Source organism: Delphinapterus leucas, chromosome 18, assembly GCF_059928025.1.
Source record: "Delphinapterus leucas isolate spDelLeu-1000000601 "Yukka" chromosome 18, BTC_Dleu_Yukka2, whole genome shotgun sequence".
In the NCBI taxonomy this organism is placed as follows: domain Eukaryota; kingdom Metazoa; phylum Chordata; class Mammalia; order Artiodactyla; family Monodontidae; genus Delphinapterus; species Delphinapterus leucas.
Window position 1 is genome coordinate 3409868 of NC_143146.1, and position 23671 is coordinate 3433538.

A 23671-nucleotide genomic window follows, 5' to 3' on the forward strand; every position below is an offset into this window, starting at 1 on the left:
ACCACTCTAATTAGTTGTTATTATTATTATTATGGCTATTGGGTTTTTTTTTTTTCCCTCTTTCATCCAGGATAAAGGTGCCTGAAGAACAAATTTGGGGACTTCCCTGGTGGCGCAGCGGTTAAGAATCTGCTTGCCACTGCAGGGGACACGGATTCGACCCCTGGTCCAGGAAGATCCCACATGCCGCTGAGCAACTAAGCCCATGCACCACAACTAATGAGCCTGTGCTCTAGAGCCCACGTGCCACAACTACTGAGCCCGTGTGCCACAACTACTGAAGCCCGCGCGCCTAGAGCCCGTGCTCCGCAACAAGAGAAGCCACCGCAATGAGACACCTGGGCGCTGCAATGAAGAGTAGCCCCCGCTTGCTGCAACTAGAGAAAGCCCGCGTGCAGCAATGAAGACCCAACGTAGCCAAAAAAAAAAAAAAAAAGAACAAATTTGGTAGCAAATAAATCCCATCTTCTGATCCCTTCACCTTATTTGGGTAACTTAGCTCAAATACCATCACTAACTTGACTATCTCTGTCATTGGCATTGCCTAAAAACTGAGACTAGAGCAATTATGAAAGATGGTATAATTTATACATTTAGCTTTGATAAATAAGCCATGAGTTCATAAGTTCAAATTAATCAGAAAGATAGCCACGGTTGACACTTCACTGCTATTTGTCATTTATAGCTTTTAAAATGTTATTTATAGTTTTTAAAATATATTTCCTTTCCTCCATACTTTTTCAAATTTTGCTTTTCACTATCTCTCAAGATGACTTTGGCTTATTCTAAAAAAAAAAAAAAAAAATTGAGACTGATAGGTCGGTTCAGTGGAGAAAACAACGAAAAGTTTGTATCCCTATTGTAACCCTTAGGTTTGCTCCAGGAAATGCTCGAGAATAATCTTGTTTAGATTCTTGTTTTTAAATTGTTGGTTAAGTAGTTTTCTAAAATCTTAAATGGACATTGCTATACACTTTTTATACAGTAGCTGTTCTTGGTAACTAAAGATGCAAATTGAGATTTAAAGATTAGAAAATGTGACCATGTTAGCTTGATACCCAATCCAAAAAAAAAAACAATTCTTAAACTTACTAATATACTCATCCCTCATTTGTCATCTGACTTTGCCCTTAGTTCACTTGTTGATATTTCTTTGTTTTATCTCAAGTAGTTTCTATTGATTTATTTAAAGATTTGTGCAGAGCAAGTGTAGGTGAGGTTGCAACCAGCTTTCTACAAAAGCAGGCACCACTCTGGCTGTGACAACTCGCTTGGGAGCTGGTCCTGCCTTGGGAAGAAGCGTTGCCAGTTGGTGGCAGCATTCACAAGAGCGGGTCACATTTCCTCTCTTATCTTTAGGTTGGATTTCAAAACAACTCTAGAAAACAGACTGAAAGGCAAGCCTAGAAACAGCACGTGAACGACTGCAGAAAAGTGGAAGGTTTCTGACTACAGCCCAAAACACCAGAGCATTTGGCGCAAAGCGGGACAGCCGTGTCCTATTTGTGTCCTGAGCAGTTTGCAAAAACAGGGCGAAAGCTTGTTCCCAGAACTAACAGTGGGATCAATGAACTCGGGATGATCTTTCCCCTTTCTTAACATTTGCGCTCTGTTCAAGGGCACTCCCAGCGGGCCTCACTGCTCATCCCCCCTCCCTTCCCAGAAAATATAGCTGTGTCATTTTAAAGCCCCCCCCCCTTTTTTTTAATGTCATCTGCTCATGAACTACACGTTGAGAAGCAGACACTTTTGTTCTGCTCTGACAGGAAAAAACAAACAAACACAATAAACAACGTTTTAACTCTGCAGCCAGAACATTGCAAAGCATCAATTTAGTCAAGCAAAATGTTAGTATATTCTATTTCAGGGCCAAGAATTCCAAGGAAGAGGGATATTTTAAGAAGGAACAGGTTTTTTGTTTGATTGTTTTTTTAATGATTCAGTAATTTTATATAGCCATTAATGTGAAATTTTTATTTCAATCATGGGAAGTCTTTAGGGAAAAAAAAAAAGTTCTGTTTGGTTTTGTTTTTAATCTAGAAATATATTCTCGAAATTTAAACACAACAAAATTCAGGGGTTAATGAATAAGAATTTTAAGTCACTGACAGCAGTCACTATGTAATTGGTTGTTTATGTGTTAATATTTCTTCAACACAATTCTATTTAAAATAAAAATGTTTTTAATATTGGATTAGCCTATCCTGGTGCCTACTACTTAAATGAGCATTTTTCTAAACAGTATTAATTCAATTCATACACTTTTCAGAATAATTCTTAAGTGTTAGTTTGCTCTAGCATACATGTGCATGAGAAATCATTTATTTTAGAAAATTCCTCTTCCCCAAATGAATATTTAAGGAAAGGACTATTTAAAATATATCAGGATTTTTAATGAGCGAAAGAAATAGTGAAGTGGAAAGCCTTTACAACTTCCGAGAAACCGATACAATCTATGAACAAATCCTGCTTTTTCAAACATTTGCAAAGCCACCCGTTGACAGTGAATGATCCAAACAGCAGTTACATTCCTTCATGTAAATCATTCTGTTGCACAGCACTGGAATGTTACAAAATCCTTGTGAAATTTCAGTTGAAACATATTAGCAAATACATTCGTGAGAGAAAAAAACTAGCTGCGAAAGTGTAGGAAGTCCCCATATGAATCCTAGATGAGGAAAAGTCTGTCCTCAGGGTTCATTCATCACAGAAAGGGAAATGTATTAAATGAGCAACTGTCATACATTATTTAACACAGCAAAATTGATGAAATGTTGCCACTCTTTTTAAAGACTACAATGTAAACCTCTGATGTTAAAATTTCTATTCCTAAAATACATTTTATTTATTTTTACACTGTATATCTTAATTTTATTTTTTTAACATCTTTATTGGAGTATGATTGCTTTACAACGGTGTGTTAGTTTCCGCTTTATAACAAAGTGAATCAGCTGTACATATACATATGTTCCCATATCTCTTCCCTCTTGCGTCTCCCTCCCACCCTCCCTATCCCACCCCTCTAGGTGGTCACAAAGCACCGAGCTGATCTCCCTGTGCTATGTGGCTAAAATACATTTTAAAACTGGTCATATAATATTCCACTTAGTGATCTGCTTACTCAGTTAGATAAGAGTTCATCCAGACCAAAAATACTGTCAAACAGCTACAGGGTTAAGAATTAAAAAAACCAAAAATACAAAAAAAAACCCTCTCATGTTATCTACTTTTCTCCTGTTACAGATGCTTCCTTATATGAAACAGAGAAGAAAATTAATGATGGTCACTATTATTGTTACTGTTATTTGTGTTATGGATTTATGGTACGTATGTAATGTCTACACTTTTGTGAAATTTACTACTTTATGAAAGGTAATTAAATTATTCCAGAAAGGACTTTGGGCTTTAGTAAAAGAATCCTTGTGTAAGATTCTATGTTAAAAAACAAAACAAAACAACAAACCCAAACAAACAAAAATCCCTCCTTGTTTAAAGATATGGCCATTTTGCTATCCATGAAAGGAAAGAGAATTTCTGATGCAAGCTTTCGGACCATGAGAAAAAATGTCATCCAGGCTCTTGCTGGCAACAGGCCACACAGCAGCACCCAGCCCTGCGCAGAGAGCAGGTAGGCAGATGTTATTCAGCTGACTTTTGCTGGAAAAGTATGGGAGAGCAGTTGGAAAATCACAAGGTGTCACACAACCTTTAAATAAATAGCTTATTTGGCAATGGAAAGGGAAAGACAACCAGTTCCTTCGCTGAGGAAGAAGACTGGGATGCTTCTAATTACAGAGCTCCTTTCTGCTGGTTTCATGGACTGACTTCTTAATGAGAATGGAAACTGTGCTCCCACACTTGTAGTGAGAGGTTCTAGGACTTCAGAATGACAAGTAGTTTTGCTGTAGCTTTGTGATCTTATAGTATGAGAACGTCACTGAGAGAGGAGATCATTCTTCACCCTGCCTTGTCTGCCCCTAATCAGTGACTGAGGCAGCACTACATGGGGAAAGTGTCAACTGCCAAAGGAGAGCTTCTGACACCTTTACTTGAAACCGGCATTGAACGTTGTAATCCCTCTAAGGGGAAAAAAACAAACAAATCCAAGATGGACTTGTTAACATCTGAAGGGCACAGCAAAGAAGTATTCAATGAATATTTGAAAACTTAATTTTGTATGAAAAGTCAAAATCAAAAAGAAAAGGTACTTTCTCAGAAGAAATTATTATGGCATGATGCTGAAAACAGGTTGCCCCATGATCCCACTATGCCCATTAGGGTTACTGAACATACAGGCAGCGCTGCTTTACGGTAACTCATCACAAAGCCAATAAAATTGGGCCACATTTTCTTCAAGCTCCCAGATAAGAACCCCTTCATCTCTCTCTCTCTCTTTCTTTTTTTTTGAGTTCCTAAGAATTTTATTTTTCAAAGGGTCAAGGAAGAAGAAAACATGAATGGATATTAACTACTTAGCAGATTGCTAGGCAACATGTGACCATAAAAGGGGCAGCGAGATCTAAAAAGAATAAAAAACCGAAGCATGATGTCCATAAGGGTGGTGCCCCCAACACATACACAATCATACACACACACACACAAATGTATATACACACCCAGGCCCACACATAGAAATACACATGCACACTTCAAAGGGCACTCCCAGAGGTATTACTTTTTAAAGCATGGTTTAAAATGAAAGATCAACTTTACATACACCTCTTTTTTTTTTTTTTTTTTTTTTTTGCGGTACGCGGGCCTCTCACTGTTGTGGCCTCTCCCGTTGCGGAGCACAGGCTCCGGACGCGCAGGCTCAATGGCCATGGCTCACGGGCCCAGCCGCTCCGCGGCTTGTGGGATCCTCCCGGCCCCGGGCACGAACCCGTGTCCCCTGCATCGGCAGGCAGACTCTCAACCACTGCGCCACCAGGGGAACCCTACATACACCTCTTTGAGGCAAATTCTATGATGATTTTTGTGACATTGATTATTCTTATGTTTGTTACTCATCAATAATCATAATGTGTATACACAACAAACAAAACTACTATGATCTTTCTGTAAGTAAGGATCTCTTGGCCCATAAAATTAACTAGCAGAATTTTTAGGTCACAGTTTTACAAACAGGTTAAAATATATATCACCCTTTCAAATATTACAATCTTGTTACTTTTCTTAAATTTAAGACTTTATTATATTTAAAATAAAGACTTTTATAAAGTACAGAGGACATTCAAAGGCAAACTTCCAGGACTTAATAAAAAAATAACCAACATTATTGTTCCAAATCATTTCGTGAAGACACACAATTGAAAAAAACAAAAAACGAAAAAACAAAGACACAGGCTTGCTTTTAGCCTTCTTGGTTTCTACAGGATCCGGAGCCTGCTCTGATCTGAACTCGGGGACTCCCACCCTCACCAGTAGCCCTCACTGTCATTTAGGAGACGCGATTGTATGGTGGGTCCTTATTTGTGATCGACTTTGAAAGTCACAGAAGGCACACAGATGTAAAAATTCGAAGCATCCATGGGCGCCTTCCACGCGGCGGCCGCTGCCGGCTAAGGGCGCGCGGGTCTGGAACCGCCCACTCCCGCGCCTCCGCGCGTGGGGCGGAGGGCCTAGCAGGCGGAGGGCAACCGCCGCGGGGACCCGGCTCACAGGGCTGTGTGCTCGCTGGAACGCGCCCCCTTCCCGGCACTAAGGAAACTGCAGTTTTCTACGCCTGCTCGTCCTCCTCTTTCTCCTATTACATCCAACAGACGATTTCAACTTCCCGAGACCCTGACAAGTGAATGGCGCTGATGACGCCCCGGAAAGAGCCCACGACCCGGTGCGAGGGAAGGGCGCCCCTGAGCGGGTGGGACCCCGGGAGCACCCCGGCTCTCCTTCCAGGAAGGGGCACGAAACTGCTATGGATCCAGAGCTCACTGGTGCTAACGTGATGCTCGTAAACAAGCCGCGGGCCGGGCACCCGGGAACCACCCAGGAGCAAACCCGCCCAGCCGGGCGGGCGAGCGTCCACCCCAAGCCGGGGCGCCGGATCCGCAAGCCAAAGTGTGTGCTGGGGGGAGGGGATTCCGAGAGGGCGGCCAAGTTCACTGCCCCTATCTTGGCCCCCGCTAGTGGGGCGGCGGCGAGGCGATGCGGGGCCCGAGTGCGGTGCCACCGTCCCCTCCCACGCACCGAACCCTGGCGGGCGGTGTCGGCCCTTGATCTCCGCCGGCCCCCTTCCCCTGCAGTCCCAATTCCTCCCCCCCCCCCGCCCACCCCAGTCCCCTCCCTGGCGGAAGCTCCCAGCCCAATTAATTGAGTCAAAGGCGGGAGGGCAGGGCCCTCCGCGCGTCGGCCGCCGGCCCCCGCCCCTCCCGCGCGCCCCTTTTCCCGCCCTGGGTGGCATCTCCTCCGCCGGCATCCACAACGAGCCTCTGATTAATGAGGCCCGAGCCGGCCCCCACCCGACCCGGGCCCTGGCCTCCGCGGGAGGGGGAGGGGACGGCGGGAAACGCGGCCCCGGGAGAAAGGGGGGCGGGGCGGGGTGCGCGGCCCGCCCCGCCCCCCCCGCGCCCCGCGCCTATTGGCCGTGCGAGCCGTCCGTCGCGGAGCGCGGCGCCAATGCGGGCGGCGGGGCGGGGCGGGCCGCGCCGTGTGTGCCTGCGTAACGCCGAGTCACATGTTGTTTTGCTCTTCTTAGTTCAGTCACTCGGTGCGCGATGTGTTACTCACTGTGCGGCGGGGACCGCGACGAGCCCGGGTCGCCGTTGGCAGCACCAGCAGCAGCAGCCCCGGCGGCGGCGGCGCGGACCCCGAGTACCGGGGCACACCCCGGCACCCCGGAGCGCGGCGCGGCGGCGGGACCCGTGCGGCCGGGCGCGCCTTAGGCTCGGCCCCGAGGCTCGGGGACCCCCGACTCTCGGCCCAGCCCGCGAGCCCCAGGCGCCGCCCGAGAGCCCAGGAGGCAGCGGCCGCTGCCGCCGCCGCCGCCGCCCGCGCCGGGCATCCTCTGGGGCCCCGGAGCGCGGAGGTCGCTGCGCCACCGCGCGGGGCCGGCCCCCCGCCCTCCACCCGGCGGGGCTCCCCGAACCTTCCCCACCTTCTGGGCCCGAGGGACGCGGGCTCCGGCGGGCGAGCAGGGGGGGAGGGAGCCGCCCGCGCCCCCTCCGCTCCCCCCGGCCCCTCCACGCCGGGCCGGGCGGCGCGGCCTGAAGCGCCGGTGATGGCGAGCCCGCCGATGAACGGGCGCCCCGGGCCGGCGGGTGGCGACGGCCCCAACCTCAACCTCAACCACAACAACAACAACAACAACAGCGGCGTGCGCAAGTGCGGCTACCTGCGCAAGCAGAAGCACGGCCACAAGCGCTTTTTCGTGCTGCGCGGACCCGGAGCGGGCGGCGACGAGGCGGCGGCGGCGGCGACAGCGGGCGGGGGGCCGGCGCCGCAGCCGCCGCGGCTCGAGTACTACGAGAGCGAGAAGAAGTGGCGGAGCAAAGCGGGCGCCCCGAAGCGGGTCATCGCGCTCGACTGCTGCCTGAACATCAACAAGCGCGCCGACGCCAAGCACAAGTACCTGATCGCCCTCTACACCAAGGACGAGTACTTCGCAGTGGCGGCCGAGAACGAGCAGGAGCAGGAGGGCTGGTACCGCGCGCTCACCGACCTGGTCAGCGAGGGCCGAGCGAGCGCCGGCGACGCGCCCCCCGCCGCCGCCGCCGCCCCCTCCGCGTCCTGCAGCGCCTCCCTGCCCGGCGCCCTGGGCGGCTCGGCCGGCGCCGCCGTCGCCGCCGCGGCCGATGACAGCTACGGGCTGGTGGCGCCCGCCACGGCCGCCTACCGTGAGGTGTGGCAGGTGAACCTGAAGCCCAAAGGCCTGGGCCAGAGCAAGAACCTGACGGGCGTGTACCGCCTGTGCTTGTCGGCGCGCACCATCGGCTTCGTGAAGCTCAACTGCGAGCAGCCGTCGGTGACGCTGCAGCTGATGAACATCCGCCGCTGCGGCCACTCGGACAGCTTCTTCTTCATCGAGGTGGGCCGCTCGGCCGTCACGGGCCCCGGTGAGCTGTGGATGCAGGCAGACGACTCGGTGGTGGCGCAGAACATCCACGAGACCATCCTGGAGGCCATGAAGGCGCTCAAGGAGCTCTTCGAGTTCCGGCCGCGCAGCAAGAGCCAGTCGTCCGGCTCGTCGGCCACGCACCCCATCAGCGTCCCCGGCGCGCGTCGCCACCACCACCTGGTCAACCTGCCCCCCAGCCAGACGGGCCTGGTGCGCCGCTCGCGCACCGACAGCTTGGCCGCCACACCGCCGGCCGCCAAGTGCAACTCTTGCCGGGTGCGCACGGCCAGCGAGGGCGACGGCGGCGTGGCGGCGGGGGCCGGGGCGGCGGGCGGCAGGCCGGTGTCGGTGGCGGGGAGCCCCCTGAGCCCGGGACCGGTGCGCGCGCCCCTGAGCCGCTCGCACACCCTGAGCGGCGGCTGCGGCGGCCGCGCGAGTAAGGTGACGCTGGCGCCGGCAGGGGGCGCCCTGCAGCACAGCCGCTCCATGTCCATGCCCGTGGCGCACTCGCCCCCGGCGGCCGCCACCAGCCCCGGCAGCCTGTCGTCCAGCAGCGGGCACGGCTCGGGCTCCTATCCGCCGCCCCCGGGCCCGCACCCGCACATGCAGCACCCCCTGCACCCCCAGCGACCCTCCAGCGGCAGCGCCTCGGCCTCGGGCTCCCCCAGCGACCCTGGCTTCATGTCCCTGGACGAGTACGGCTCGAGCCCTGGGGACCTGAGAGCCTTCTGCAGTCTCAGGAGCAACACGCCCGAGTCCATCGCCGAGACGCCCCCGGCCAGGGACGGCAGCGGGGGCGAGCTGTACGGGTACATGACCATGGACCGGCCCCTGAGCCACTGCGGCCGACCCTACCGCAGAGTCTCCGGGGACGGGGCCCAGGACTTGGACAGGGGGCTGAGGAAAAGGACCTACTCCCTGACCACGCCTGCCCGGCAGCGGCCGGTGCCCCAGCCCTCCTCCGCGTCCCTGGATGAATACACCCTGATGCGGGCCACCTTCTCCGGCAGCTCAGGCCGCCTGTGCCCGTCGTGCCCCGCGTCCTCCCCCAAAGTGGCCTACCACCCCTACCCCGAGGACTACGGCGACATCGAGATCGGATCGCACAGGAGCTCCAGCAGTAACCTGGGCACGGACGACGGCTACATGCCCATGACCCCCGGCGTGGCCCTCGCGGGCGGCGGCGGGAGCTGCAAGAGCGACGACTACATGCCCATGAGCCCCACCAGCGTGTCCGCCCCGAAGCAGATCCTGCAGCCGCGCGCCGCCGTCGCGGCCTTGCCCCCCACGGGAGCCGCGGGGCCCACGCCCGCGTCTGCCGCCAGCAGGGCCTTCCCGGGGAGCGGGGGCGGCTACAAAACCAACTCCCCGGCCGAGAGCTCCCCGGAGGACAGCGGGTACATGCGCATGTGGTGCGGAGGCTCCAAGCTGTCCGTGGAGAGCGCCGCCGACGGCAGGCTGCTTCCAAACGGGGACTACCTCAACATGTCCCCCGGCGACGCGGGAGCCTCGGGCACCCCGCCCGACTTCTTCTCGGCCGTCCTGCACGCCGGCGGCGGCGGCGGCGGCGGGGAGATGCTTCGGGGCGTCCCCGGCTACTGCTACAGCTCCCTGCCGCGCTCCTACAAGGCCGCCTACACCTGCAACGGGGACAACGACCAGTACGTGCTCATGAGCTCCCCCGTAGGGCGCATTCTGGAGGAGGAGCGGCTGGAGTCGACGGCCAGCCCGGGGTCCACGCAGCCAGCCGGCGCCTTCGCGGCCGGGGCAGGGGGCGGCGGCGGCCACCCGCAGCCACCCCACCCGGCGGTACCTTCGCCCGGGAGGCCCGGTGGCAGCGGCAGCGGCCGCCTGGAGGGCTTCCTGGGCCAGCGCTGTCGGGCCACGCGGCCCACGCGCCTGTCTCTGGAGGGGCTGCAGACCCTGACCCGCATGCACGAGTACCCCCTGCCGCCCGAGCCCAAGAGCCCGGGCGAGTACATCAACATTGACTTCGGCGAGGCGGGCGCGCGCCTGTCGCCGCCCGCGCCCCCGCTGCTGGCCTCGGCCGCCTCGTCGTCGTCGCTGCTGTCCGCCGGCAGCCCGGCCTCGTCGCTGGGCTCGGGCACCCCGGGCACGAGCGGCGACAGCCGGCAGCGCTCCCCGCTCTCCGACTACATGAACCTCGACTTCAGCTCGCCCAAGTCACCCCAGCCGGGCGGCCAGGCCGGGGACCCTGTGGGCTCCCTGGACGCCCTCCTGTCCCCCGAGGCCTCCGCGTACCCGCCGCTGCCCCCGCGCCCCGCCGCCCCCTCCTCGGCCCTGCAGCCGGCGCCCCCGCCGCCCCCGCCCGGAGAGCTGTACCGCCTGCCTCCGGCACCTGCCTCCCAGGGCCCTGGCGCGGCCTCCTCTCCATCCTCGGGGGCGGGCGACAGCGGCGACTACACCGAGATGGCCTTCGGCGTGGCTGCCACGCCGCCGCAACCGATCGCCGCGCCCCCGAAGCCCGACGGGGCCCGCGTGAGCAGCCCCGTGTCCGGCCTGAAGAGGCTAAGCCTCATGGACCAGGTGTCGGGGGTCGAGGCCTTCCTGCAAGCCAGCCAGCCCCCAGACCCGCACCGCGGGGCCAAGGTCATCCGCGCGGACCCGCAAGGGGGCCGCCGCCGCCACAGCTCGGAGACCTTCTCCTCGACCACCACTGTGACCCCCGTGTCCCCGTCTTTCGCCCACAACCCCAAGCGCCACAACTCGGCCTCGGTGGAGAACGTGTCTCTCAGGAAAAGTGGCGAAGGGGGCGGCGGCAGCGTCCTGGGTGGCGGTGACGAGCCCCCCACGTCCCCCCGCCAATTGCCGCCGCCGCTCCACCCGCAGGCGCGGCCCTGGACGCCGAGCCAGCCCGGGGGCTTGGTCGGCTGCCCCGGGGGCAGTGGCTCGCCGATGCGCCGGGAGACTTCTGCTGGCTTCCAGAACGGCCTCAACTACATCGCCATCGACGTGAGGGACGAGCCCGGGCTGTCGCCGTCCCCTCAGCAGCATCCTCAGACGGGAGACAAGAGCGCCTGGGGCCGGACCCGGAGCCTCGGGGGTCTCATCGGCGCGGTAGGGGCCGGCAGCACTGGCGGGGTGTGTGTAGGGCCCGGCCCTGGCGCCCTGCCCTCCGCCAGCACCTACGCCAGCCTCGACTTCTTGACGCATCACCTGAAAGAGGCCACGGTCGTGAAAGGTGAGACTCCTGCGGCTGGTGGAAGAAGGGTGGGCACGCGGGGGCATCCGTGGCTAGAGCCTCTTCCCTTCTTTGGTACCTCAACCTAAATGCCAGAGTGTGGGTGCAGGTTTCCTGTTCTGTTTCACTATTGGGCCGATGTCAGCTCTCGAACCCCAGAGACCTTGCCAGGAGCACTCAGGTCATCTTTGAGCTGAGTGTGAATCTTTGGATTCGGGAGACTTTTGATTTGTTTTCTTGGGCCCAGACTCCCCGTCTTCCCATGAACACACCTGGCGGGTGCCCCCAGGTCAGCCCCCCGGGGAGAGGCAGGCGGCAGAGGGGGTCTTCTCCATCTGAGAGGTGGGAAACTTGTGTCGGGAGGGGACTTGAAGTTCCAGCAGCTCCCAGGCCGCAGCCTTCACCTTTCTCTTTGTTTTCCTGGAGCCAGGCCCGGCTGACTCTTGCCGAGCCTCAGAGTTTATAAAACACAGGCCCAAAAGTTCTTTAGGAAACGAACATCCATTTTGGTGACTGCTGCAGGGAACAGCGAACCGTTTCAAGTTTACACGTAGCCTGTGGGAGCTTTTCCACCAGAGACGTCCCTTTGCTCCGAACAGGCTGAAATGGTAACGCTGCTTAAACACAGCTCAAAAGCAGTGGTTCTCCAACTCGAGCCCACCTGGGAGTCACCTGGAGAGTTTGCTGAGCCCCGGACGGCCGGGCTAGGTGAATCCCCGTGTTTCCAGTGCAGTGGGTCTGGGATGCGGCTCCCAGTGTGCTTTTTCTAAGAAGCCCCCAGGTTGTACTGGTGCTGCCAGTTTGGGGACCATGGCTGGGAGCACCTGACCCAGTTAGACCGCCTGAGTAGGCTTGAGAAATGGCCTATGGGGGCAGCCCAGGCTCAGTCATGTGAAGCGGCCAGTGGGCGGGGCCCAGGCCCCCAGCATTTTTCGGCCGCCCAGGTGATGTGAATCTGGGCTTCAGAGGAGACAGTGAAAGACGACCATGCTAGTCTTCTCAGGAACCATTGGAAGGGATGGTGTCCAGTATTGTTCTTTGCAGTCTCATCACAGATCCAAAAGGAGAGAGGTGTGCTTTCCTTGCACCTGCAGGTGCGTCCTGACTGTCTCAGAGGTCTTGACTGTCTCAAACTTTGAATGATGCGGTGGAGGAGAGGTGGTGGTGGGGGGGGGCGGGTGGGTTCAAGAGAGTTTCTTCTTTAATTTTGTAGCCGCTTCTGTGCAGCGTTGTCAGGAAGATAGAGGCTTTGTGGGAACCGCAGAACACAGAGCAGTGAACACGGCTTAGATGCTAGCCCGAGGTCAGCAGTCTGCAAGGGTTACAGGGTGACGATTGAGGTAGCTTGGGGATCCGTACACCTTTTTTTCTAAAAGTGAACAGATCCCTCTAATGCCATCTAAATCCAGCATGTGTTTTCTAGTATCCATGGGATTTAAAGTTATAGCTGTAGAGTGGATACCCTGGAAATCCAATATAACAGAGGAAACGCTACCTGCTTTTTTATTAAAATTGTGGAACACAAGATAAAAAGAGTCACGGAGAGCTATCAGAGCATGGTGCTTCAGCATCTAACGAAGCCCCTGGAAGTTGTCAGGATGTGTCCCATAAACGACACTCAGCGGAAGGTCGCTTTGCTTGGAGTTAACTTAAGCCCTACAGGTGCATCTGAAAAATTGCGCGTGTGTCTGGGACTTGAAGGATGATTAGCTGCCGTCCAAGATGCAGACCAGATAAACACACCCGCGTAACTAGACTTGAGTGGAGGAGAAATCTGTACACACAGGAATGGGTATAGGCCATCATGAGCACGAAAGTACATTTTGCTGAAATCTGATTCTAATCAGAAAAACAGCCTGAGAACACAACACCTCTTACTGCTTCTGGTGGAGTAGGCGGGAAAAACCTGGACTGGATTGAGGAGGGCCCTGGGAGGTGTTTCTTGCAGTCACAGGGCGAACGAGCTGGAGCGTGCACCTCCAGGCCTGAAAGGATTCAAGGCCTTTCCGATAAAGTAGATACTTTCAGAAACGTGATTCACGTCTAATATAATGCCCTTTTCAGATGCGGGAAAATGTTAAACCGCAAGAGATAAGTTTATGAGAGGCCTGATTTGGCCTGTTTTGTTTCAGATTTCCCACCAGTATAAAATTCCTTACAACCTATAGGATTCAGGATTCTGAAATCAAAACAGCGGTTTGTATGTTCGGTGGTGGCTGAACAAAGATGAGAGGTCGCTTTGGATTGCTGGTTGTCCAGAGTCTCTGTGGGCGTTAACGTAAACACTCTCTTAAGAAGGAAAAAAGACTATTTTTAAGCAAAATGGATAACTACAATTGGTCCATTGTGCCCAAACCACATTTTTTTTTTTTTTTGAAAGAAAGGACTACATGCTAAATGGATTTCTAGTAAACTAATTTGAGCACAGAGAACAGTAGGGTAGGGAAGACGAGCATCTCATCTTAATTAACGGGGAAACTAAATTGCATTTTGTGGAGCCAGAAAGGGACTGTAGAGAAACCCAGAATGAACATCCACTTTTACTGAACTCACGTTTACGCGTAGACATTTGTCTGTGATGCTCCTAAATAAAAAGTTCACGGGAGATAAGTGTTGTTTGAGAGCACGATTTATGGAAGGAAGACTTGCAAAGCATTTCTTTGAAGATAAAATGGAAAATGAACTTCCTGAGTCATTGGGTGTGCTGCCCTGACTCTCGGAAGTGGCCGTGTTTCCACATCCAGCTCCTTGGGTTCCGCGTGGAAAAACTTCACGAATTACACTGAAGTGGAACCATTCGGGGTCCCTTGGGGGGTAGCGTTTGGTATTTGGAGAGGTGGTGACAAAGAGGTAAGGTCCCAGCAGTGTTTGATGGTTGTTTCCAATAGAATTGGGGATGGCGGTGGGGTTTCAGTGGTGGAGCCAATTAAAAAGTTAGCACGCCTTAGATTGACACAGGTGTATGTATTTGTAGGTCCTGCAGAGCAGGTACAAATTTAACTCGAAACTATGCATCTTACTTGGGAGCAGGGAGAAGGTTACCTACCCTGTGTTTTGTGGGTGTGTATGGGAAAAAATACAACCAATCTTTAGAGTATTGTTGTTTGGGAACTGAAACTATGCTACTGGAGTCACTGTGCTTTAAAACCACTTTTTAAAATGAACTTTATATATTTGGCCGTTAAGGTTATAGATCGGTGTATACCATAAACTGTGCTATTTTGCTATTCCTCTTTAGTGGGGTTTTTGTTCTAGAATTGGTTTACGTGTAGGTACAAGGCAGATTAGATAAGAATTACCCCGAAAGCATCTGTATTTAAATTTGTTCCATAAAAGGACTGTTTATTCACCTCCCACAGTGAAAGAATCAAGGGATGAGAGAGCAACACAATTGTTTCTGAAGGGGCAACAGAGTCACAAGGCACGTTTAAAAGTATTGTCTCTTGAAGTCTTAAAGCAAGGGGCTTGAATATTTTTAGAACTCCAAGGAGATGACTTGACAAACCACACACGCTTTATTTTTCCTGTCGTGCAAGCTTTTCTGCTTTGGTTGGCTAGCTCTTGTCATAATAAGGTAATCCGTGCCCTGTTCCCACCCCGTTCCCAGGAACAGACAACTAAGGTGCTAATGAAAACACACACAGGCTTTCCTGAATGAAAGTCACATGACTTGTTCTAGTTCCTTTATTGAAAGAGAAACCTTTACCAAAATAGTACTTCGGAGCAGGAAGCAGGGTGTGTGGAACACTAGCCCAGGAATCAGGAAGCCAGGTGTCTAGTTGCTGTGCTGCGTGAGTCACGTGCGAGAGAGGAAAGCCATTTAATCCCTCTTTCTCACTTTCTCTGTCTGTAGAATGGGGTCCTTATAACCCTCTCCTCCTGTGCTCAGGGCCCCTGGGAGGCCCAGGAGGTTGTCAACATCCGGAGCGGTTCAGCTCCTCTAAAGAAACGTGTTAATAAATCCAGCGATGCTACTCATGCTTATGTACAGGAAAGACACTTTTGTAAACGGGTGTTCTTAAATTAAAAACCAGGATGCTCAAAGTTGTCTGAACGTGGAGCCGGTACCTTCCTAAGAAATTCAGGCCTTCTCTGTTTTGGTGGCTGGTTTTACTCCAGTCTCCGAGAACCATTGTTTTTTCCCCCTCTTTGTTTCACTTGAGATTTTTCTTTTCCTAGATAATTATCAATTGTCATGAAGTAGTGTTTTAAATTACAGAGTAAAATAACAATTAAGGAAAAGAGCATTCCGATCCTGAAACTACATCAGGACCGTACTTTCTGATGACCTTTTGCGACGTGGTTGTAAGAGATAGTGTCAAGATGAAAAACGTGTAAGTGGAATATAGATTTTTTTAAATTGACAGTATTGCTCCTAATATGGGGCGCCTTATGAGAAGAGCAGAACCCTTAAACTGTTAGTTGCTGAATCGGCCATTGTTTGGCCTGGGGCTTCAGTCTTCAGGGTTGATTTAATGAGGGTGATCACTCCTGCCCTGTTTTGATTTGACTGGTTGTCAAACTGGGTAGGAAAACCTCCAGCGTTTCTTTTGTTCTTCCACAGGCCCACTAACCCCCAGAAGAGGAATTTTCATAGGTAATTAATGCTTTATTTTCTTTAGAACTCTTAGTATTAAAATGAATCTCTTTCTGAAAAGAACTTGCGAAAGTTTCAGGACCAGCACAGGGATAATGGGTTTTCTGTTAAAATTCCCACTAATGCGTTTTCTGTAGAAGCAGAGTCCCAAGAGCCGGTTAACTTTTGGTATCAGATTTGGCAAGTGGAGAGGGTTTTTTGTTTTGTTTTTTTGGGTAGCACAGAATCAGGTGTTCCCATTTCACCTCAGAAACTTAAGGGAAAATGTACCTTGACTCCTTTATCTGCTTTGCCAAGTACACCAAGTTGGGGAAGCTCGGAGGGAAGGGGACCAGCGTGCCCGTCCCCACAGCCCGGTCTTCACTGGGGCTCCTGTGATAGGTGAATTTTCTGCAGACTTTATCTACTGCAGACATGAGCAGAATGCATGTTTCCGTACAAGTCGGGCAAGGCCTTTGAATGCTGGCATTCTTATCCACCAAGCGGAATTTTCTGAACCTCCAAGATCAGCGGATATAAACATGTTATCGATCAGGTGGTAGGTTTTATGAGAATAGCCACATTTCAATGGGAAGATTCTTTCTGTGTTCGTTTCATTAATTTGAACGTATTCTTCAAGGTGGCAGTGATTATTCTGAATCACTCCAGGTCGATTATTGTAGACAGAGTTCAGCGGTAGATTTTTTCTGAAGAGAACTGGTGAAGTCATCACTCAAGATGGAGGAAATGCTGAGGCTGCTAATTGCTCCTGATGATTCCATTTCTTTCTAGATGTGGCTGCAGAGACTTACATGAACTGTGCGCTGAAATAACGGGCACAGAAGAAAGTGTGAATAGAGCTGGAGTCTATGTGGGACACTAGCATTTCACTCTGTGGGTGCGAATAACACAAGGTGCTTCTGTGCTTGGCCGTCTCATTTAATTGAATTCGTTGCATCAGAACTGAATTCATTGCATTCTGCTGAAATGGATTTGGGTTAAGACTTACAGGCTGCACGTTTACAAATGATACAGTGGTTAAGTGGTTAAGTTAGCGGCTCTGAATGTCTTTTCTATTGGACTAGGAAATGTTAACTTTGTATCAGGTCGCTTTTACCTGTCCAGAGACTTCGTAAAAGTTGATCAGGCAAACGTGTCTTCAGACTTGGCCCAGTTTTCTTACGCCATACGTGATATTTATGCCCAGAGATGCGATTTGCTTATGGTGCTTTTACTGAAATTTGGAATATTTGGTCAAATATTGTGATCCATGATATACCTTAAAGATGAATGATTACGTGTACGACATTTTGTAAATACTGGGCTTTTTAGTATCAGTTTTAAAGAGTACCAAATTTGGGGGAGATAAATAATTACTATTTTGGGGTGATGTGTGTGTGTATGTGTACATGTGTGTAGCTTCATAATATCTCATCCAGTTGTGCTCCAAGAGGCTGGATGTGGGTATTATTTTCATAATTGAAGCTCCAATACTGATGTTAGTACAGCTGCTTGAGTGAGTTACTATGGTATTAGTACCAAATTTCAATCTTTCCAATGTGAAAAAAATAGGTATTATGATAGAGTTCATTATATTAGTGATTTTAATGATTACCTTAAAATCCATACGTATAGCTCAAGAATGACCTACACTTTTGCATAGAATCAGTGCCTAATCTTTAATATTTATGAATGCAACACAGGGCTTTCTCTATGCAAATTCAGAAGTACTTACTTAAATCCACCCATCTTTTGCCTCCAAATTATAAGTGTAACTAACAATCCCCAAAACTTGGTGGACAGTGAATGATTTTGAAAGAATGCTACTAAAGTCGATGAGATGGATGAAAACGTAACCATTGTTCTGATCAATATTGAAAGATAATTGCATGCCCCCTCCCCTTTCAATCAAAAGAAGTGTTTAAAATCCAAAAAGTATTTTTTTTTTCACTTTATAGCGTTAAGACATTTTCATACATAAAGTCTCACGTAATACTCCGAAAGCCCTGTGTCATAGGAGGGCCGCCTGGATCTCCATTTTTGGAACGAGGAACCTGCAGCTTAGAGAGTCCCAGTGACTTGCCTGGGAATCCCTGAGACAGAAAAGGGTAGTGATGGGTTGAACCACACGAAGACGCTGTTGTACCAGTACTCTTTATTTTATATCCCATCTTATCCAAGTCCTACACACTGTCTACTTTGGAAGCTCATATACAATAGTGACCTTGGGATTTTACTGTCGATCGGCCTTAGGCAGCTTTCGAGTTAGCAGCTGGGTTTTTATTTCACTTGGTGGCAGTAACTTAATTTCTCTCTCTTCCACACGTTATTCATTCAGAGTAAGATGGGGACAGCTAAAAGCAGGAAGACTGGACAATAAAGGAAAGCTCTGTCATTTTTAAAAAATGTATTTATTTTATTTTCTAATTTTTATTGTAGTACAGTTGATTTACAAGGTCATGTTAGTTTCAGAAAGCTCCCTCTTTTTTTTGTTTTTGGTGTTTTTTTGATGTGGACCACTTTTAAAGTCTTTATTGACTTTGTTGCAATATTGCTTCTGTTTTATGTTTGGGTTTTTTGGCCGCGAGGCATGTGGGATCTTAGCTCCCTGACCAGGAATCGTACCCGCACCCCCTGCATTGGAAGGCAAAATCTTAACCACTGGACCACCAGGGAAGTCCCCCTCATTTTTAAAACTGTTTTCCACACCTGCCAGTTGGAAGAGCTCAGGATTCGACATTTTCAAAGCTCTTGTGATGTTGGTGAATTTTAGAGCTGAATCAAAATGTCGGTTGGTCGTCTCTTCTGGGGCCTCTCAGGCTCTCTTCCTGGACTTCCAGTGGTCTGCAGAGTTGGAAAACTTATATTCCTCCAGCTGTCTTTGTTTTAGTAAAGCAAACTGTATATTGTACATGATAAGATACCCTCCCACCCCCACAACACTAAATGCTTGAAAACGCTCTCCACACAGAGTGGCGACAGGAAAAGAAATACAAGGTCATTTTGAGGGAGAGGAGTTGAGAACCATCCGTCTAATGTAACTCATTTTAAGGTTGTGAAGACAGAGGCCGAGGGAGGTCGTGCGTCTTTTCCAAGGTCACTGATTTAATTAGTGGGTAGAGATGTTTGTAAATATTATCAGGAAAGAATACAGTTTGCTCTGTCTCTGTGGGCCTTTGTGTGGAGATGAATACCTTTCTCCTAGGATATGGCCTGTTCCCTCTAGAATGATTTATTGTTTGTAGAAGTGCTATTTTTTTTTTTATTTGGGAGCCTTGCAGGAAATGGCTTCATGCATATACTACAAGGTATGCTGGTGGACAGAACTAGAGGAAAGCAGACACTTGAATAAGGAAGAATGCTGTAAGTTAGAGAAATAGGCTACTGATGCCCACGCGGGCAGTGTTTTCTGATGTGGCAGAAGGGTGAAGGCCTGGCAGACACTCAAGATCATGTGCTTACTTGTGTTTAAAAAAAAAAAAAGAGGAAGAAAGAAAATTCTTGGGATAATTCAAATCGAAAGGCCTCTGTGATCTGGGAAAATGTAAGTCCTTTTTCATTATCAGTGGGTCATCCTGGGGCCCTGATCTGACATCTAATGGAGCTGTGTTTTCATTCCTTCCTTGAGGGGTCCTTAAGATGCATTTCTTCTCTAAGTGAGATACCCTATACTCGTCATTATGAATAAGGCCATTAGCAGTTTCCTAAGAAGCTCTTTCATGACGAGTCATCACTCTATTTCATGATGAGTCTATTTGGAAACGAACCATTTTAGAATTTGCCTAAGGACCCATGAATAATCAGTGGTTGCTAGGTGGTGATCTTCTGGGGAGTGGATTATCTCACCGGTGCCCTTCTTGTTTTTAAGATCTTGTATTTTTTTCCGAGAAAAAACTTACTTAACTTCACTGTTATGGGATAAGAAATGGTTTTTCAGAAGGCACTGCCTTCCTAAGATGTGATTCTAACCCCCCTTTGAAAGGCATAAAAGAAGACATAAACAAACGTAACAGCTCACACAACAGCTATCCATGTTTGAAAAAGCGTGGTCGGGAATCTATAGCCTTGTGCTCTGGGGAGTGGTTCAGGGCTGTGTTTACACGAGCTGCCAGTCTCTCCAGCATCCGCAGAGAGAGCACTTCCTTCCTAGCAGACGGCCACACGCCTGCCATTAGAAGCCACGCGCGCCAGTAATCCACCCAGCATCGCTGGCGGCCAGCGGCGCAGGGTAACAAAACGGGAATGCTTGTCCCCCTGTCAGGAATGAATGGAGTGATGAAACTGCTTCTCAGGATAAGAAGAAAGCAAAGCTCAGAGGACCCTGTCAGGGGGCATTGGCTCTGTGGAGCACTTTCCCAGTTAGGTGGAAAGCGGATGGGAATAAAGATGCTGATGTGCTATGTGGGGAGTGTTTGTAAGTAAACCCGGTAGTCTTTCCCTGGATGAGGTCTGGATCCCTTCTGTGAAAACTTGTCTTCCTCGGAGGACCTGGGACGGAGCTCTGGCTTCCCGGCCCCGTGCTAGTGATGGAAAGCAACTGAAAATAGAGGCTGAGCTCAGTGACCGTCTGATGCCCCTGGATCCCCAGGTCGTAGAAGCCTCCCCAACCTGTCATGTGAGTGACGCAGCCGTTTTCTGCCCTGCCAGGCCCAGCTCAGGCCCCCTGTGGTCCCCTGCTTCTTTCTTCCTGGAGGGCTTCCAGAGCCCAACGTGGGTGGATGAATGGATGGATGGATAGACGGATGGACGGATGGATGGAGGGAATTGTTAGCTGGGGGAGAAGTTTTGGAAACAGGCCAGGACGTTCTTACTAAATTTAAAAACTGTGCATATAGTATTTTAGAAACTCCAGGCAGTAAGCAGGATTAAACAGGGCATGGACTAGAGGGTGCTGTGCACATTGATTTTGTTTGAAAATCAGAGATGGACGTACAGCCAGAGCTCCTGAAATACTAAGGCAACAAGAATTCCTAGAAAGGGAAAGTGGTCAGTTTCTTATACCACAGCCTGGATGCATTTTTTTAAAAGATAATTTGCTACCGTGATTTGTGGTGGTGTTATGCTTCTGTTTTATTCTTATATGATGCAGGTAATTTAAAAAATGTTTTCCAGCATGAAAGGGACCTAAACTAATACTTTTGGTATTATGCAAATGAAACAAAACAAATCCATGAGCTACTCATAAGCTCTTCCAGTTATATTTATATCAAATTTTTTAAACAAATACTTTATCAAATATTTATATCAAATAAGTTTGGTGAAACTTACTTCACCAGTTAGACTTATAATAAATGTACAGTTCAGCTGAAAATATTTAGGTGCGTTTTCGCAAAATATCTTAGTTGAGAAACTGCAAAATTTGTATTTCTTCTTTCTTTAGAATATTATAAAACCAGAGTGGACGTTTATCTCAGTCAGTTTCAGAAAACTCACTTTAACTGGTTGAATAAACAAAAAAAATTTAAACTTTTAATAATGAACTGTGTGGAAATATTCGATATGAAATATTGACCCACTTCTATAAATACAAACATTCATGAATTTTGAAACAGTTTTTCGATTTTATTTATTTTGACAAGTTTTTGAAATGAACATTTTCTTTTTCAAGTTGAAAGTTTGCAGTAGCTTCCAAATACTGATAGAATGACATTTTGGTGCTGAGGGTCATAATCAAAATTGTAAAGACGCAGTAGCACGGACAGATCTTAATTCCGTTTTACCTCTTACTGTTATTTGTGGTTTAGCTTGTGGGTAGTGCTGGTTTATGAGTAGATTTAGTTCTCAATGAAATAAGCACCGCAGTAAAATACCCAAGTTTAACCCAAGTTAAACGCGTGGAGCGTTCAACTCGGTTCCTAGAATAACTCTGGGTGATAAGCATGCATCTTCACGAGTCTGGAGTCCGTGCCGTTCAGCTGGAATGTTCAGAATTCATCTCTGAATTTATTCTTGAGCCGTTCTTGGCCAAAGACACAGGATGGGCTGTCCCTGCTGGGACTGCAGGTGTCCTTGCTGGAAAAGTCTGGTGGAACCACTCAAACGTGTAGTGCCCCAGTCCCACACACACACTTGGGGTCCATCCAGTGAAGTGGAATTTCCACATCAGTTTTCTCCTCCGAGAAACCACAGGTTTGATCTTGCTGGGCCCCGGCTCCGAGCTGTCAGCCTCTCTGAGCTCTGGGTAGCCTCGCCTCAGAACTCCCAGTATTTCTCTGTGTGCTCTGTCTTTGCTGTTAGCCTTTGGATTCCAGAAACTTCACGAGGTTAGTGGACTCCCTCTCGCGTTCCTTCTGAGGCTTCCCTGCTCACCCTCAGCTCTTGCCGAAGAAGGATGCTCACCTGTAGTCTGTGTGATGGGAAGCATGCGTAGCTGCAAAGCTGAGAAAACTCACACGTAAGATGTGCTCAGTGCTGCTGCCTGTCCGTGAGAAGTCAACATTTCGATTTTAGTTCGTTTTTTTCCTCATAAATGATCCACAGACATTTCATGTGATCACAGTTCTATTTATAGTGCAGGCTTCAAAATTGCTTAATTTTCAGACGTCCTATTAATTTCCAAGTAGAGTTCTGTTTTCTTAAGACACACCTGAAACCACGTGCAGGCAGCTCTGAGCCTTTTTAAAAAGTGTGTGTTTTATCTGTTTTTCCCCAAAAAAAGCCAACAAAGAAATGACAGGAACTTCCCTTAAGGGCTCCTTGGGAGGATAGAAAGGTGGCTTGTGGGGCAGGAGAGACAGAGGCGGGAAAGGTTAGATCTTCCTTCAGCTTTCAGATTTAACCAAATGGTTACGTTTTCTTACTTTTTCATTACAGAGATGCTAATTGTGACATGTTGCATACTTTAAAACTATTTCACCCATTTGAAAAATATTACAGTGCAGGCTAGAAAGAGGTTTGGCTTCCAAGCTAAAACAAACAAAGAAAAACCAACCCAAAACCAAAAGTACCGAATCTTCAAGCCTACCTTTGAAACCAAGGAAATAAATGTAATGTTGACATGTGTTCGGAGCATGAAGTAGTGTAGGTAGTAACAAGTGCTCCAGAAAACAAAGCAGGGAAGAGAGAGGGAGAAGGTGGAGAGGAAGCAAGTCCTGTAGGTATTTAGGGGGAGAGTCATGAGCAAAGGGAATGACTAACTGTGCAAAGGCCCTGGGGCAGAAAGTTGCTGGTGTGTCCCAGGATCAGAAGGAGACCCGTGTAGCTGAGCAAGAGGGAGCAGGGAGAGAGTAGTAGGTGATGAGAAGGAACTAACAATGAACCGTGACGTGTAGAGCCTGGTCAACCAGTGTAAAGACTTTGTTCATGTTCAACAGCGAAGATGGAAAATATAGTTTCTTTGGAACAGTATGTGAAGTGTTTAAAAACTTTTCATATCATTTCACCATAGCATCTTTTTCCACTTAGTGTGGTATATGTCAACTCCTGACTTTCTTTCTCAAAAACATGATGTAAAAGGTGAAAAGACCTAAAAGTTTCTGGGGGAAGGAATATGCTGAGATGTCATTGCACTGGGGAAGGCAGAGGGAAATTGTCACAAGATAAACAGTGCCATCAAAGCACAAGTGTCTGGTCGTGGAATTACATGCTCGGTTACCCAGACGTTATTTGTAAAGCACCTTATAACATGTTTAGATGGTGTTTCATCCTCAGAACCTCCAAGGAGGGAACGTTCTTGCCCTTACCCTTATTTTTTAAAGGAACCACCCGAGGGTGAAGGGGTCTTAGCAGTGGACCTCAGGGGAGCCTCTGCCGGGCTGTAGGGAACGATGCTCTGGTCCGCTCGCTGCTTCCTGGTTCTGTGTCTTCTCAGAACCCCCAGTGGCTTCCTTTGAAAAACTGG

General features: G+C 49.8%; 1 protein-coding gene across 1 annotated transcript in view; it reads left to right on the forward strand.

The window, feature by feature from the left end:
• The first annotated feature begins 6722 nt into the window (after positions 1-6722).
• Positions 6723-23671, forward strand: part of IRS2 (insulin receptor substrate 2) — a 30063-nt gene continuing 13114 nt past the window's right edge. Inside the window, exon 1 of the mRNA XM_022576776.3 lies at positions 6723-11255. Within this exon, the coding sequence (XP_022432484.2) occupies positions 7217-11255 (4039 nt within the window). The 5' untranslated portion in view covers positions 6723-7216. The remainder of the gene's footprint in view (positions 11256-23671) is intronic.